This window comes from Bubalus bubalis, chromosome 16, assembly GCF_019923935.1.
Source record: "Bubalus bubalis isolate 160015118507 breed Murrah chromosome 16, NDDB_SH_1, whole genome shotgun sequence".
NCBI lineage: Eukaryota > Metazoa > Chordata > Mammalia > Artiodactyla > Bovidae > Bubalus > Bubalus bubalis.
The window spans coordinates 35,238,145-35,253,823 of NC_059172.1; the positions used below are offsets into that span (position 1 = coordinate 35,238,145).

Consider the following 15,679-nt stretch of genomic DNA (forward strand, 5'->3'; position numbering starts at 1 on the left):
CCCTTTTCTCCACACCCTCTCCAGCATTTATTACTTGTAGACTTTTGGATCGCAGCCATTCTGACTGGTGTGAAATGGTACCTCATAGTGGTTTTGATTTGCATTTCTCTGATAATGAGTGATGTTGAGCATCTTTTCATGTGTTTGTTAGCCATCTGTATGTCTTCTTTGGAGAAACGTCTATTTAGTTCTTTGGCCCATTTTTTGATTGGGTCATTTATTTTTCTGGAGTTGAGCTGTATGAGTTGCTTGTATATTTTTGAGATTAGTTGTTTGTCAGTTGCTTCATTTGCTATTATTTTCTCCCATTCTGAAGGCTGCCTTTTCACCTTGCTAATAGTTTCCTTTGTTGTGCAGAAGCTTTTAAGTTTAATTAGGTCCCATTTATTTATTTTTGCTTTTATTTCCAATATTCTGGGAGGTGGGTCATAGAGGATCCTGCTCTGGTGTATGTCGGAGAGTGTTTTGCCTATGTTCTCCTCTAGGAGTTTTATAGTTTCTGGTCTTACGTTGAGATCTTTAATCCATTTTGAGTTTATTTTTGTGTACGGTGTTAGAAAGTGTTCTAGTTTCATTCTTTTACAAGTGGTTGACCAGAGTTCCCAGCACCACTTGTTAAAGAGATTGTCTTTAATCCATTGTATATTCTTGCCTCCTTTGTCAAAGATAAGGTGTCCATATGTGCGTGGATTTATCTCTGGGCTTTCTATTTTGTTCCAATGATCAATATTTCTGTCTTTGTGCCAGCACCATACTGTCTTGATAACTGTGGCTTTGTAATAGAGCCTGAAGTCAGGTAGGTTGATTCCTCCAGTTCCATTCTTCTTTCTCAAGATAGCTTTGGCTATTCGAGGTTTTTTGTATTTCCATACAAATTGTGAAATTATTTGTTCTAGCTCTGTGAAGAATACCGTTGGTAGCTTGATAGGGATTGCATTGAATCTATAGATTGCTTTGGGTAGTATACTCATTTTCACTATATTGATTCTTTCAATCCATGAACATGGTATATTTCTCCATCTATTAGTGTCCTCTTTGATTTCTTTCACCAGTGTTTTATAGTTTTCTATATATAGGTCATTAGTTTCTAGGTAGATATATTCCTAAGTATTTTATTCTTTCCGTTGCAATGGTGAATGGAATTGTTTCCTTAATTTCGCTTTCTGTTTTCTCATTATTAGTGTATAGGAATGCAAGGGATTTCTGTGTGTTGGTTTTATATCCTGCAACTTTATTATAATCATTGATTAATTCTAGTAATTTTCTGGTGGAGTCTTTAGGGTTTTCTCTGTAGAGGATCATGTCATCTGCAAACAGTGAGAGTTTTACTTCTTCTTTTCCAATTTGGATTCCTTTGATTTCTTTTTCTGCTCTGATTGCTGTGGCCAAAACTTCCAAAACTATGTTGAATAGTAATGGTGAAAGTGGGCACCCTTGTCTTGTTCCTGACTTTAGAGGAAATGCTTTCAATTTTTCACCATTGAGGATAATGTTTGCTGTGGGTTTGTCAAATATAGCTTTTATTATGTTGAGGTATGTTCCTTCTATTCCTGCTTTCTGGAGAGTTTTTATCATAAATGGATGTTGAATTTTGTCAAAGGCTTTCTCTGCATCTATTGAGATAATCATATGGTTTTTATTTTTCAATTTGTTAATGTGGTGTATTACATTGATTGATTTGCGGATATTGAAGAATCCTTTCATCCCTAGGATAAAGCCCACTTGGTCCTGGTGTATGATCTTTTTAATATGTTGTTGGATTCTGATTGCTAGAATTTTGTTAAGGATTTTTGCATCTATGTTCATCAGTGATATTGGCCTGTAGTTTTCTTTTTTTGTGGCATCTTTGTCAGGTTTTGGTATTAGGGTGATGGTAGCCTCATAGAATGAGTTTGGAAGTTTACCTTCCTCTGCAATTTTCTGCAAGAGTTTGAGCAGGATAGGTGTTAGCTCTTCTCTAAAATTTTGGTAGAATTCAGCTGTGAAGCCGTCTGGACCTGGGGTTTTGTTTGCTGGAAGATTTTTGATTACAGTTTCAATTTCCGTGCTTGTGATGGATCTGTTAAGATTTTCTATTTCTTCCTGGTCGAGTTTTGGAAAGTTGTACTTTTCTAAGAATTTGTCCATTTCTTCCACGTTGTCCATTTTATTGGCATATAATTGTTGATAGTAGTCTCTTATGATCCTTTGTATTTCTGTGTTGTCTGTTGTGATCTCTCCATTTTCATTTCTAATTTTATTGATTTGATTTTTCTCCCTTTATTTCTTGATGAGTCTGGCTAATGGTTTGTCAATTTTATTTATCCTTTCAAAGAACCAGCTTTTGGCTTTGTTGATTTTTGCTATGGTCTCTTTTGTTTCTTTTGCATTTATTTCTGCCCTAATTTTTAAGATTTCTTTCCTTCTGCTAACCCTGGGGTTCTTCATTTCTTCCTTTTCTAGTTGCTTTAGGTGTAGGGTTAGGTTATTTATTTGACTTTTTTCTTGTTTCTTGAGGTGTGCCTGTATTGCTATGAACTTTCCCCTTAGGACTGCTTTTAAAGTGTCCCATAGGTTTTGGGTTGTTGTGTTTTCATTTTCATTAGTTTCTATGCAAATTTTGATTTCTTTTTTGATTTCTTCTGTGATTTGTTTGTTATTCAGCAGCATGTTGTTCAGCCTCCATATGTTGGAATTTTTAATAGTTTGTCTTCTGTAATTGAGATCTAATCTTACTGCATTGTGGTCAGAAAAGATGCTTGGAATGATTTCTGTTTTTTTGAATTTACCAAGGCTAGATTTTATGGCCCAGGATGTGATCTATCCTGGAGAAGGTTCCATGTGTGCTTGAGAAAAAGGTGAAATTCATTGTTTTGGGGTGAAATGTCCTATAGATATCAATTAGGTCTAACTGGTCTGTTGTATCGTTTAAAGTTTGTGTTTCCTTGTTAATTTTCTGTTTAGTTGATCTATCCATAGGTGTGAGTGGGGTATAAATTCTCCCACTATTATTGTGTAATTGTTAATTTCTCCTTTCATACTTGTTAGCGTTTGTCTTACATATTGCGGCACTCCCATGTTGGGTGCATATATATTTATAATTGTTATATCTTCTTCTTGGATTGATCATTTGATCATTATGTAGTGACCATCTTTGTCTCTTTTCACAGCCTTTGTTTTAATGTCTATTTTATCTGATATAAGTATTGCTACTCCTGCTTTCTTTTGGTCCCTATTTGCATGGAAAATCTTTTTCCAGCCCTTCTCTTTCAGTCTGTATGTGTCCCCTGTTTTGAGGTGGGTCTCTTGTAGACAACAGATGTAAGGGTCTTGTTTTTGTATCCATTCAGCCAGTCTTTGTCTTTTGGTTGGGGCATTCAATCCATTTACATTTAAGGTAATTACTGATAAGTATGATCCCATTGCCATTTACTTTATTGTTTTGGGTTCGATTTTATACACCGTTTTTATGTTTCCTGCCTAGAGAATATCCTTTAGTCTTTGTTGGAGAGCTGGTTTGGTGGTGCAGAATTCTTTCAGCTTTTGCTTGTCTGAAACCTTTTGATTTCTCCTTCATATTTGAATGAGATCCTTGCTGGGTACAATAATCTGGGCTGTAGGTTATTTTCTTTCATCACTTTAAGTATGTCTTGCCATTCCCTCCTGGCTTGAAGAGTTTCTATGGAAAGATCAGCTGTTATCCTTATGGGAATTACCTTGTGTGTTATTTGTTGTTTTTCCCTTGCTACTTTTAATATTTGTTCTTTGTTAATTTGATTAATATGTGTCTTGGGGTGTTTCGCCTTGGGTTTATCCTGTTTGGGACTCTCTGGGTTTCTTGGACTTGGGTGATTATTTCCTTCCCTATTTTAGGGAAGTTTTCAACTATTATCTCTTCAAGTATTTTCTCATGGTCTTTCTTTTTGTCTTCTTCTTCTGGGACCCCTATGATTCGAATGTTGTAGCCTTTAATATTGTCCTGGAGGTCTCTGAGATTGTCCTCATTTCTTATAATTCGTTTTTCTTTTATCCTCTCTGACTCATTTTTTTCTACCATTCTATGTTCTAATTCACTAATCCTATCTTCTGCCTCTGTTATTCTACTATTTGTTGCCTCCAGAGAGTTTTTAATTTCATTTATTGCATTATTCATTATATATTGACTCTCTTTTATTTCTTCTAGGTCCTTGTTAAACCTTTCTTGCATCTTCTCAATCTTTGTCTCCAGGCTATTTATCTGTGATTCCATTTTGATTTCAGGATTTTGGATCAATTGCACTATCATTATTTGGAATTCTTTATCAGGTAGATTCCCTATCTCTTCCTCTTTTGTTGGGTTTGGTGGGCTTTTATCCTATTCCTTTATCTGCTGGGTATTCCTCTGTCTCTTCATCTTGTTAAAATTGCTGAGTTTGGGGTGTCCTTTCTGTATTCTGGCAGTTTGTGGAGTTCTCTTTATTGTGGTATTTCCTTGCATTGTGTAGGTTTGTACAGGTGGCTTGTCAAGGTTTCTTGGTTAGGGAAGCTTGTGTCGGTGTTCTGGTAGGTGGAGCTGTATTTCTTCTCTCTGGAGTGCAATGAAATGTCCAGTAATGAGTTATGGGATGTCTATAGTTTTGGGGTGACTTTGGGCTGCCTGTATCTTGGAGCTCAGGGCTGTGTTCCTTGTTGCTGGAGAATTTGCTTGGTATGTCTTGCCCTGAAACTTGTTGGCCCTTGTGTGGTTCTTGGTTTCAGTGCAGGTATGGAGGCATTTCATGAGCTCCTGTCAATTAATGTTCCTTGGAGTCAGGAGCTCCCTGGAATCAGAGTTTGGACTTAAGCCTCCTGCTTCCAGTTATCGGTCTTATTTTTACAGTAGTTTCAAAGCTTCTCCTTCTATACAGCACCATTGATAAAACATCTACGTTAAAGATGAAAAGTTTCTCTACCGTGAGGGTCACCCAGAGAGGTTCACAGCATTACATGGAGAAGAGAAGAGGGAGGAGGGAGTTAGAGGTGACCCGAATGAGATGAGGTGGGATCAATAGAGGAGAGAGTGGGCTATCCAGTAATCTCTTCCTTATGTGCCCTCCACAACTGGACCGCTCAGAGTTGTTCATGGAGTTATACAGAGAAGAGAAGAAGGAGGAAGGTGACAGAGGTGGCCAGGAGGATAAAAGGGGGGAATGAAAAGGAGGGAGACAGATCCAGCCAGTAAACAGTTCCCTAAGTGTTCTCCACCGTCTGGAACACACAGAAATTCACAGAGTTGGGTAGAGTAGAGAGGGGTTAGGGAAGGGGACACAGGCGACCTGGTGGAGAAAAAGGAGAGTCCAAAGGGAGAGAGAGCAGTTAAGCCAGTAATCTCGCTCCCTAGTGAAAAATGGGTCCTGAAGATTGGATTCTTAAAGGTACAAAATTGGTAACAAATACATAAAAGCAAAAATTAAAAATCTAGAGTAGAGTTTGGAATTTCAAAAATACTATGTTAAAGAAAAGAAGAAGGAAAAGAAAGAGAGAAAAAACGAACAAACAAAAACAAACAAGGTCGCGAAAATTATAAAGAAAATATAGGTACAAAATTGATAACTAATACCAAAAAGCAAAAGTTAAAAATCTAGAGTAGAGTTTGGAATTTAAAAAATACAATGTTAAAAAAAGAAGAAGAAAGAGAGAGAGAAAACAAACAAACAAACAATAACAAACAAAGTCTCATAAATTATAAAGAAAATACAGGTACAAAATTGATAACAAATACCAAAAAGCATAAATTAAAAATCTAGAGTAGAGTTTGGAATTTCAGATATACAATGTTATTTAAAAGAAGAAGAGAAAGAAACAGAGAAAAAGAAAAAGAAAAATTAAAAAAGGGTCACAGAAATTATAAAAAAAAAAAACTATAGGTACAAAATTGATAACAAATACCAAAAAGCTAAAATTAAAAATCTAGAGTAGAGTTTGGAATTTCAAAAATACAATGTTAAAGAACAGAAGGGAAAAAAAAGAAAAAAAAATGGTCAAAAAAATTATAAAAAATATATATATGAAGTTTGCTTTAAAAAAAAAGAATAGGGCCTTCTCTCTCTCTCTCTCTCTTTTTTTGTTTTTTGCAAAGTAATCAGTTATAAAAGTGAAAATTAAAGGAATAATAGAGGACTTAAAAAAATTTTTTTAATTAAAAAAGTAAAAATAAAAAAAAGAAAAAAGAATGATCATAAAAATAGTAAAAATATATCTAGGACTTTCTCCAGTTTTGTTGTGAGTATTGTGGGTTCAGTTCATTGTTGGCTAGTTCTTTGGTCCGACTTATATTTCTCAAGATCTCTAGGCCCCTTCCTATGTAGTTGGTAGTAACCACAGGATTTTAATCTATTGCCTGTAGCTTCCAAGGCGGTTCCCTCTGTTATAGCTTCTTCTGTTTTCTGGTCTCTTCAGTGTCTGGTTTCCGCCCTGACACAAAGGGGATGATGGAGGACACTTTTTTTTTTTTTTTTAGGCTCACTTGTTCAGTCACGCTGTGGGGAGGTAGGGTGGGATGCTGCCAACAAATAACACTGGCGTGTGCTTGCAGTACCTCAGCCACACTGGGTCTGCCCCCCGTTCACGGCGCGTGTAGCCTCCCTGCCCACACTGCTCAGGCTCTAGGTTACTCTGCCGGGAACCATCTGAGGCTGGCCCTGGGCTGCCTGCACTTCCCAGGTCCAAGCCGCTCAGGTTCAGGCATTCGGGTAGTCCTCAGAGGCGCAGACTCTTGGTTGGGCCTGCGTTTTGTGCCCTTCCCAGATCCAAGCAGCTCAGGTGATGAGGTGTTTGGTGCGCACGATTGCTGCAACTTATCGCCTCCCCACCGCTCGGTTATCTAGGTATGCAACCGGCGCACCTTCTCAGGCAGATGTTGACCGTCCAGACCCCCAAGAAGTTTTAGTTAGCAAAGATGCCTGCTTACAGTTTTATAGATAATGTCTCTCTGGGGCTGCGATTGTCCCCTTCCGGCTCTGGCTGCCTGTCACCGGAGGGGGATGGTCTGCTGCTAGCTATCTCTGTTCAGTCCTTTGTTCCGTGTGTGGGCCTGGCGGTGTCTTAAGTTAGGGCTGGCTTTTCGCGTGGTAGATATCCCACAGTCTGGTTTGCTAGCCCAAATTATTTCGTTCAGATAGCGCTCAGGGTATTCAGGCCAGATCCTTGCGATGCAGCCTGCGCCGCACCTCCCTGCCCAGCCCCCACTTGCTAGCAGGCGTCTGCGCTGCTTCTCCGCTCGGTAAGTTACTGTAGGGCTCGCAATGTGCGGGTTTTAATTGTTTATTTATTTTTCCTCCCTGTTATGTTGCCCTCTGTGCTTCCAAGGCTCGGCACAGATTCGGTAGTGAGAAGGTTTCCTGATGTTTGGAAACTTCTCTCTTTTTAAGACTCCCTTCCCGGGACAGAACTCTGTCCCTCCCTCTTTTGTCTCTTTTTTTGTCTTTTATATTTTTTTCCTACCTCCTTTCGGAGACTTGGGTTGCTTTTCTGGGTACCTGATGTCCTCTGCCGGCATTCAGAAGTTGTTTTGTGGAATGTACTCGGCGTTTAAATGTTCTTTTGATGACTTTGTGGGGGAGAAAGTGTTCTCCCCGTCCTACTCCTCCGCCATCTTAGCTCCTCCCTTCCTTCAGGTCTTTCTACTTTTTCCTTTGCATGAATTTTTTCCCACCTTTTCAGAAAATGTTTTCACTATATTTTAAACCTATTCTGAGAGGGAATATGAATACACCCTCTAGAGAAGAACCCTCTTCTGTTCTTGCAGAGCACTAATTATATTGTTTATATTATTTTTCCATAATGTAAAATTATTTTCTCACTGTGTGTTAAATCACTTATTTTAAGCACCTTATCAAATGTCCCTTCCTTCCAAGATACACATTATATAATTCAAGGGGCCTGTGTGCTGCATGTTAATCTTGCGTGTTACTGCTCACATGTCTGGGACATAGTGGAATTCTAGTATTCATTCACTGAATGAATCTTCTTCAATTAAGCACCTGTCTGAACTACAGTGTGACTTGTAGCTTAGCTTCCTGACTACTCCAGAATATGTGTTGTCATTGATGTAGAAATCAGTGAAGATAGTTCTTCAATATTAAATAAAATTCACACAAATAAAAACTACCTATAAGAGCTGACCCATGAGTGAAAGCCCCATTTTCTTTTTATGTAGACCTGTGTAAGCTCAATATAAGCATAACTATGATGATGGTTCTAAGAACTTATCAGCCCAGCTTTTCTAATTGGACCCTTTTCCTTTTCTTTGAATCTATTTTTTATTCACTGCCAAATTCTAATCATTTGGTTTTGAAATTAATTAAAATAGATCACAAATGGTAAAATTATTTCCAATTTACTGGATTCCAATTTAAACATTCTTGCTGGATAATATTTCTTAATTCTAGGCTTAAATTTTAAGCTCCTGATAAATTAACCCCAGTGGAAGCAAATTACAACAGGCATTCCTTTAAGTGTTAGAATTATATTCTGAAATAGCTATTATCAATTTTCTCCATTTTACCATTCAGAAAACTGAGGCAGACAGGTGGCATAAGTTGATGAGGATCAACACAGCTAGTAAGTGTTTGTTGGAGTCAGCTGAGCAGTATGGCTTGAGAGCCAGTTGTTTTAAATGCTACCTTTTATTACCTCTCAGAATTTTAGATATGCTGGTCTTTTCCATATTAAAGAAGACAATTTGAAATGGACAACAATAACATAAGTTTAGACAATCAGAAATAGTAGCACAGAGTTACACTTTCATTTTGAGGGAGAAAGTGTGAAATCATAGGACAGTCAATAGAAATGGGTCAAATAGTACCCAATACCTAATAACCCACTTGCTTAGAAAGAATTAATTAAAAATCAAAGAGAAAAAGTGGCATGATTTTGAATAACTGTAACTGAGAGAGGTACTCATACTGAGAAGAGATTGATAAAATATACTACTGTGTCCTGATGACAAAAGTATTTGAATAATAATCAGGAAGAGTTTAGATCTTAAGGGAAACATAATTGTAATATATACTCATAATGACTTGGTGTACCCATAATGACTTACAGACCATTAATGAATAATCCTACACAATATTCTATACAAATATGAGTCATAGTAGCAAGAAAGATTATTTATGAGGAAATGCCAAGAGAGAATATTTCTCTATTTTATAGTATAGTTTGGTAGCAAATAAGATTAGTGTATGGAAGATAATCAATTAATGGGAGAGACAGCTATAGACATTTTCAAAGAATATACTGAATCGACTTGAAACTGAAGAAACAAAAATAGGAAAAATGGTGGGGCAATTATAAAATCATTAAGCATTCTGCAGGAGTATTTGTGGGAATGTATATTACTTAGAAAGTTTCAAAGGATTCTAGCAACATAATTAAATAAGTTAAACATGTAAGAATATGTTACAAAGAGATTACAGGAAGGCCTCTGGAAGACATATCATGACAGTTTTTAAAATTTGCATCTGCTTTCTCCGAAGACATTTTGCTAAAAACCATCTCAATTTCCAATGTTATGAAGTTAAAATAATTTCAGTCTTACTGTTGCAGAGATATAGATAGCCCCGTTCACTGAAACCTACAAATGCATGGCAGCTTAATGAAAGTCAGAGGTAGTAAGTCAATAACAACACTTCTAATAAAGCTAATAAGACTGAACAACAGAGTAACCTTATATGAGTGAACATAGTGAATAAGATGACATAATTGTGGAGACATTTCATTACCAAGCAAATATATTAAAAATAAATCATCTATGTCAGCTATCATCTAAAGCAAGTTCTTTAAGAATAAATCTAGTCAGTGCTAATTAATACTTTATATTACAAATAGAAGATGTAGAGATTCAGTCTTCTAGAAAGAGGGTTAATATCTCTTTTCTTCATAAATCTTAGGAAATTTTTACAGAAAGAGTTGATTGTTTTAGAATTTGCAAGAAGTCAAAACCTGGAGGTATCGTTCTCTGATCCTCTTGGTTCTTATGCCATAGATCATTGGGTTCACCATGGGTGGAACAAGGATATAGATGTTAGCCACAAAGATGTGAATATGAGGAGCTACATGTTGTCCAAATCTGTGAGTAAGGAAGGAGAAAAAGGCTGGAGTATAGGCCACCAGGATCACACACACATGTGATCCACAAGTGCCCAGGGTCTTGAGCCGAGCAGCCTTGGATGGAAGATGGAAGACAGTGTAAAGGATGACAACGTAGGAAAAGAGGATTAATAGGAAATCTAAACCTCCAGTGAGGAAGGCAGCAGTTAGGCTGTATGTTCTGCAGATCCTGGTCTCTGCACAAGCCAGCTTGATCAGAGCCATAAATTCACAGTAGGTGTGAGGGATGACATTAGTTCTGCAGTAGGGAAGCCACCAAAGCATAAAGGGTTGAGGACAGAAAAGCACGACTCCACAGAAGATGATAGCCAGCCCCAAGTTCTGGATGACTCTGTGTGTCAGGATAATGGAATGTCTCAGAGGATTACAGATTGCCACGTACCTGTCAAAGGCCATGGCCAAGATAAACCCTGAGGCCATGCTGCATAGTGAGTGAATGAGAAATACTTGGACAAGGCAGGCTTCAAAATAGATCTCCCTGTCATGGAACCAAAAAATGCTGAGGATTTTGGGCATAGCAGTAGTGGAAAGGATCAGATCAGCCACAGAGAGCATACAGAGGAAGAAGTACATGGGCTTATGCAGGTTGGAGTCTGTTCTGATAATAAAGAGAATGGAGAAATTTCCCAGGAGAGCAGTTAAATAAATAAGGCAGAAGGGCATTGATATCCAAGTGTGGATGCCCTCCATCCCTGGAATGCCAATGAGAAGAAAGGTACTGGGGTGAAAGCTGATGTTGTTTGGCAGTGACATGATGAAAAATATGGGCTGTGCTCAGTTGCAAAATATGTGTATACTTTCATATTCATATGACCATTTATTTACTGATGACTTCATTTATTAATTAATATAAATCTTGAGAATTTTTTATACTCTAAAAATAAAATGATAAATAGGACATAATTCCTAATTTCAAATTAACATTCTAATGGGGAGAAACTGATATAAACCAGTGATTAATTTCCCATGTGATCAATGTGGTAAAAGGTTTATGAACAAACCATTTTATGAACAAAGAGGTAGAGATATTTATTCTACTTCTGTGAGTCAGAGGATTCACAGATAAGATGTTTAGTCTTGGTTCTGAAGCACTCTGGACCTTTAAGATAAAGAAAAAAATGTAACATAAGTAAATTCACAATCAGACGACGGTAACCTTAACTGTATTAACCCTCTTAAAAATTAATTTGTTCAAGACTATTTGTGAAATGGGGCTTCCTTGGTGGATCTGATGGAAAAGAATCCTCTTGCAATACAAGAGACCTGGGTTTGATCCCTGGGTCAGGAAGATCTTCTGCAAAAGGAAACGACAACCCACTCCAGTATTCTTGCCTGGGAAATCCCATGGACAGGGGAGCCTGCTGGGCTCTAGTCCATGGAGTCACAAAGAGCTGGACATGACTAAGTGACGAATACTTTCATTTGTGAAATACAGTGTTCCCTCAGTATGCATGGAGGATTGGTGCCAGGACCCACCATGGATAGTAAAATCCTCAGATGCTTAAATCCCTTAGTCAGCCATCTGTATCCTCAGTTTCACGTCTGTACATGAAACCAACCCTGGATCATGTAGTAGCAGTACATGTATTTATTGAAAAGAATCAGTGTGCAAGTGGACTTGTGCAGTTCAAACTCATATTCAAGTGTCAATTGTCCCTTGAAATGGCAGTGACATTACAGAATAAAGAGAACACAAGACTCTGTCCTAAATTTCACTTGACTGTCCATGGTGCCACATCAATTAGCATGCTTTAATGAATAATTTTAATTGCATATATTCTAGACTCTTTTCCCACAGAATGAGAACTCTAAAAGTGATAGCAGAAGGTTCTAAATTAGGACACATTCTGCATCTGTCTCCTCAGATTATGTTAAAATTAAGAGCCACCCTCCTCCTATGGAAGGTAACTATTTTGAACCAGGTAATAATCATCCTCTTTCAACCAATATCTCATTTCTCCTTCAAACATCACCTCTTTTCTCCATCCTTTCCATCTGATAAGTTCAAACTTCAGAGTTCTGGAGGTATCGGAATTTAGCAATATATAGCTAAATTGTGTCATGCTGACAAGTACCACTGTTAATTCTGAGGACAATTTATAGACCAGCTATATAAGAACAACAGTGGCAGCACATTTACCCATGGAGAGATATAAATCAAAACAAGGAAAAACAGCTGAAAATACAGGGAGTAGAGCCTGCAAAATAATAAGTGCATATTTTATCACTCATATTCCAAGATGATTAGAGAGATAATTAAGCAGATAAGTACGCTTCTGTTAGGAAATATATAGATGTATAACTTCTCATAAATGTGCTGTTTGCCTAATTCAAATGTAGGCCAGGGAGCTAAAAAGGACTAGAAGTCCTAACACCTAGAAGATGGCATGGGGGCAGAAATAAACATATCTCTCAGTTTTGGAGTTGGCAACAACTGAGGAGCTTTCTCATTTGAAATTGAATAGGAGAAAAGACAATAAGGGAAATCTAAAATTATTTGCTAATGAAGCTGTAAATTTTCTTAATACATATGGTTTAAGATTTACTTTGAATAATAGCTTTACTTCAGCAAATACAAGTTTAGAAAGTAGATATTAGCATGTAAGGATAGGCAAAACACATACATTATTGTGCAGTTAAGTTTCCTCTTCAGAATAGCTCTTCATTTAAAGACTAAATCAAGTTCAGAGCAACACCCCCTTATGTAATTATAAGATAGGAAAACATGCCATCTGCATGGCGTAATTCCAATTCTAAAATTTGTAATAAATTCCTAGTCTGCATTGTTTTTGTTACATAAATGATAAAGTCAAATAACAAAACTTTGAATTAGGAATTTTAAAATAACACCAGTAATTATTTCGAGTAAACAGGAGAAAATAAATGATGAGAAGAAAGAGAAAAATATAAAAAGTGGGATATAGCAAACAAGTTAGGGAAAAAAAAAAAAAAGTAAGAGCAGGCCCATACATACTTGCTTGAATTTTTTTTTTTCTTTGTCACATTGCCACTATAGGAACTGACTCTTCTTCAGTGGATCACAAAGCTCCTGCTTCCACTTCAGCAATAATAATATATACTTAGACTTCATGTGCAAGTAGCATCCCTGTTGCAGAATCTGAGAAGAAAGTAATACTTACACAATTTCTGTCCTCCCAGGTACCTCTCTCTGTAGCACAGCCTAAATTTCTTCAGTCTTATCTCCCAGATAAATAGATTCGATAACATGGCTTATTCTTCAGTTTGTTGTACATACCAAATGCTGATGTGGGTTCTTCGCCCTGGAGTTTGAACAAGTCAAGGAGCAGTTACTGTTATATCTCCTCTTTTCAGTGGCATTACTTATCCTTAGAGAACCTCAACGGAACGCCATGCCTTTCTTAGAGATACGATCAGATAGGAAGTCTAAATTATTGGAGAAAAGGAAAATCCTAGAGCAGTAAGATCTAGTGGTCAAGGAATATCAGCTTTGATTCAAACCATGAACTGATAGAAATAAGGAGAGAGATGTAATGAAAAATATTTTATAACATCTTGTCAATTCAATGAGGATGTTTATTTATAGAAGATACTAATCATCATTCAATTATTTTCTCACCACCTACTATTCTAAACCATTAATTTTAAATTAATTTTAATATCACTGTCATTGAATTTTAATATCACTCTGTTTTCTGATCCCTTTGGCCTTGATGAAAAAACCCAGGGCCTCTTGCTCCACAGCTCTAGTAATGAAGAAAGATGCTGAGGTGGTTGTATTATCCTTCACCCCATCTGTCCTATATCATCAGAACAGGTTTGTCATAATTCAAATCTACTTCTTCTCAACTAACCTCAATTATATTAATAGTTCTAGGATCACAGGCTCCCAGGAGCCAAGAAAGTGGCTCACGTGTGCATGGATTCCCTGTGGAGTCTAAGATATACCAGAGTTGAGCTTCTTGAGCAGGGGATCGGGTTATTCTCACACCACTTCGACAAGAGCCAGGAAGATAGGAATAAATAGATAACTTTTTCAGTGGATTTTGTCTCACTGTATAAGTAATTTCATTAGGGATATATTGATTGGTCACAAATACTTAAAGATATGCTTGTTTCACAAAATTCTTTCAAGTTTTTGGCAACACTGGCTTTATGTAATAATTTATGACTTATTTGAGTACACGTATTCCTAATTTCCTCTGAGAAAATATAATGGAACAGAGATCTTTCTTAAAAGAAATGATAGAGTTTTCATAATTGAATGGTCACAAAATATGTCATTGAATTTTGTTGCATAGTTTACTTAACCATTCTCCAGTTCCTGAATATATGTATTATTTTATTGTTTTACTAACTAGGAAAAATTATCAAGATTAATTCTTCATGTAGTATGATAGAAATAATAAAAAATTCACAAAACCATGTGCATCTACTGCTCTGAACATGCTGTGCAAAGAAACTATGATCTCTAGTTCCATTATCATAAATATGGAAATTTTTAACATTCCTGAATTTATTCATAAAAACAACTATTTTAGTAATCAAATCAACTCTTTTATATGTACTAGGACATAGTAATAGTCTAGAGACTAGAAATGTAATAAAGCAGACAAGGTCCTTCATTTTAGGAATATTTGGTGTAGTAGTTAAAATCAACAATAAATAAGGGAACATAATATTTCAGGAAATAAAAAGTTATTTTCCAATATGATTTTGCTATCTACAAAGCTTAGAATTTTTATCTTGAGTTTGATAGCAGTAAATTTCTTTAACATTGAAGTTTTTAAAAAATCTATTTTATTTTCTATACCATGTGTCCTATAAATTTGGATTTTTTGTGTTTCCTTAACTCTAGTAATTATTACTCATTTGTAAAATATTTTCTCCTCTCATCTATTATTTACCTTCTTCTATCTTTCTTGATATATGTATTTTTGGCCATTCTACTTCACTCCTCCAACTATTCAAATTTTTCCATTTTCTGATGATTATTAATTAGTAATTTCATAATTATTTTATGATCTGTTACCTGACAGTTTATAGGGGTGTGTGTTTGAAAGTAAAATTGTATTTTTATGTGCAGTTTCATAAATAGTGACTGGATCAGTTCTACTAATTGTCTTTTTTCTTCCCAAATACTCTTTAGAATCCTATCAGAATTAAGTTTCCTATGGCCACCATAGTAAGTTACCACAGATTTAATGGCTTAAAACAACATGAACTTTTTATTTAATTCTGTATGTTAGAAATTCAACACATATGTCACTGGGCTAAAGGTTTCATTCTTTCCCAGAGGTTTTAGGATAGAATCAATTTTACTGACTTTCCAGCTTTTACAGGCTGCTCTTATTCCTTGGCTCAGAGTCTCTTTGCATCTTCAAGGCTAACAATGGATAATTAAGGTTTTATCACCATGTATCACTAAAACACTGATTCCTCTGCTGCTTCCCACTTCCACTTTTAAGGACCCTTATGATTACATTGGACCTGCCTAGATAAGCTAGAGCATTCTCCATATTTTAAGATCAGGTGATTATTAGACATCAGTAACTTAAATAACCCTTTACCATGTGAAGTAACATTAAGT

General features: G+C 36.4%; 1 protein-coding gene across 1 annotated transcript; it reads right to left on the reverse strand.

Annotated features, from left to right (window-relative positions):
* Positions 1–9,918: 9,918 nt before the first annotated feature.
* LOC102389142 (olfactory receptor 52D1-like) lies at positions 9,919–10,863 on the reverse strand. The gene has a single exon (XM_044928977.2). It carries the CDS (start codon positions 10,861–10,863, stop codon positions 9,919–9,921), a length of 945 nt encoding a protein of 314 aa, XP_044784912.2.
* Positions 10,864–15,679: the final 4,816 nt, after the last annotated feature.

Coding starts and splice junctions, on each gene's coding strand:
- LOC102389142 (XM_044928977.2), bottom strand. CDS start 10,863: ATGTCACTGCCAAACAACATCAGCTTTCACCCCAGTACCTTTCTTCTC.